General features: G+C 48.2%; 1 protein-coding gene across 1 annotated transcript in view; it reads right to left on the bottom strand.

The window, feature by feature from the left end:
* Positions 1-2: 2 nt before the first annotated feature.
* Positions 3-2347, bottom strand: part of Mri1 (methylthioribose-1-phosphate isomerase 1) — a gene marked incomplete at its 3' end in the record, with an annotated part of 5728 nt that continues 3383 nt past the window's right edge. The window contains exons 3-5 of the mRNA XM_004635634.2: positions 748-924; positions 454-678; positions 3-94 (exon numbers count right to left, since the gene is read on the bottom strand). Coding sequence (XP_004635691.1) covers positions 3-94; positions 454-678; positions 748-924 — 494 coding nt within the window. The remainder of the gene's footprint in view (positions 95-453; positions 679-747; positions 925-2347) is intronic.

The raw sequence follows: 2347 nt of genomic DNA on the forward strand, positions 1-2347 counted from the left end.
TCCTTGGGCGTGAAGACACCCAGCTCCGTAATAATGCCACCAGTGATGAGGTCATGTGGGGTGACATCAAAGGCGGGATTCCAAACCTCAATACCTGCAAGAACAGAAGACACTGAGCAGGCAGAGATTTGGCTTTGTGAAAACCCTCAGCTTTTGTCACCCTGTCTCTACCACAGTGCTTCTTGGGGTTGGGGAGCCCTTGAAAATCTGGGGTTCTCACGCTAACCCAGGACAAAGACATGGGCACTGATCCCACTAAGGCTACAGGGTCAGATCTCTCTATCGTGCCTGGACAGCTACTGCCCACAAAGGCATTAAAAGTCTTTTGTCTTTTTGAGTCAGGGTCTTGCTATGTATCCCAGGCTGGCTTTGAACTCTTGGCAATCCTCCTGTGAAGAGTGCTGGGATTATAGGCATGCGTCACCCCAATCTATTCCCCTCCTGACTGCTCACCAGGTGCTGCAATCCTGACCCCGTTTACATCAGTGAGCTCGTGGGCGGGGCGTTCCTCAATGACGATATCCTGGCCAGTCTCCAGACGGAGATCACAAGAGGAGCTGGGGGCAGCCACGTAGAAGGGGATGCTGTGGTGCTTGGCAGCAATGGCCAGCTGGTAGGTGCCCACTTTGTTGGCAGTGTCTCCGTTGGCGACCACCCGGTCAGCTCCCACGACAACAGCTGGGAGCAAGGAACTGGATGAGTGGTCACACAGCCCAGTCCGGGTCACCTAGGGCCCCACACACTGACCTGATACGCCCCTGTGGGCCATGGCGGCAGCTGCCATGCTGTCAGCAATGAGGGTGGCAGGGATGCCCTCGTATACCAGCTCGAAGGCTGTCAGCCGTGCACCCTGGTTGTAGGGCCGGGTTTCCGTGCAGAAGGCGTGCTCCAGGCGGCCCAACTGGTGCAGTGACCGGATCACACCTGTGGGCGGGAGGGTAGGGGTGGGGTCAGCACTGCAGGGTTCTGCCTGGGGAACCAGGTTCCTGCAGCATCTCCTCACACCTCTGCAAATCCTTCCAAGTCCTCAGCAGTACAGCCCCTCTATCTGTGCCATCTCTTTGTCCTTAAGTGTTTAGCGTCTTTCTTGCAGTACTGGATACTAAACCTTGGGCCTTCTCACTGAGCTACATCCCCAGCCCCTTTTTAAAAATTTCTTTTGAGACAGGGTCTTGCTCTGTAATCTAAGCTATCCTCAAACTCATAATCTTCCTGACTCAGTGACCTCCCAAATGCTAGCATTATAAGCATGCACCACTGGGCTGGTGAGATGGCTCAGTGGTCTAAAGCACCTACTTAGAACAAGCTTTGCAAAGCATAGGGACCACGGTTCAATCCCCCAGCACCACATGCCAGCCAGCCCCGCCCCCTGGTGGGCTGAGCTGGCCACACACACACACACACACACATAAATAAATAAAAAAAAATTAAAAAAAAAATAAGCATGCACCACCACATCTGGCTTTATGGATTTATCTTGCTGTTGGGTGTCTGCCCCTCTTCCTTCCCAAAGGCAGGGATCTTGTCTGCTTGTTTCATGCTGTGTCTGCAAGTCTGGTGCACACAGTACTAGGAATTTAAATTTTCAAGGATGAGGCAGAACCTCGGAAGGTAAGAAGATTTTCTGGAGAATGTCTGCCACCATGAACTTCACTTCCTATCTCCCTCTCCTGGTCATAGCTCCCTCAGTCTTACTTCAGTGGGGGTCACTGCTCCTGTCAGTCCTCTTAGGGACCGTATCTTGCTCCTCTTTAAGCTTATAGCTGTGGAGTGGGCAGGTAGCTCTGTCAGACCTCATTATTATTATTTTTTTTAAGAGCAGTGAATGTCAACTTTTATTTTTATATGGATTTTGTTTTACAGAGCTTCGATATGACCTGCCAGCGTTATACAACTTTCATAAAAAGAAATCAGTAAGTCTCTTGATTCTGGCCTGTCTAGCATTTAGTACTGAAAAACTCTACAAGTAACTATTTCTACTGTTATCAAGTTGCCTGGGTAAATATAGAAAAGCCAGCCTCAGAGTAGCTATTATGAAGTGTTCTGAGAAGCCCAACATGGGTAATGCATACCCATAATCCCAGCACTTGGGAGACTGAGGCAGGAAAACTGAAAACAAACAGAGTTGTTTTTGCTCACAATCAACAGTCAGTACTCTGTAGTTGAAGATCTTAACAAAAAGGAACAACAAGTTCTTACTTTTTATACAGTATATATTTTGTTATTTTTTACTAATACATTCTCATAATACAAAGGCAAGTTAGTGGAAGAATCTTCCTTTTTGATATTTGAATCATGTGAACACAGAGAACTATACATTTAAAAAAATGTGTTTGGATAACACAAC

This window comes from Octodon degus, unplaced genomic scaffold, assembly GCF_000260255.1.
Source record: "Octodon degus isolate 3935 unplaced genomic scaffold, OctDeg1.0 scaffold00073, whole genome shotgun sequence".
NCBI classification, from domain to species: Eukaryota; Metazoa; Chordata; class Mammalia; order Rodentia; family Octodontidae; genus Octodon; species Octodon degus.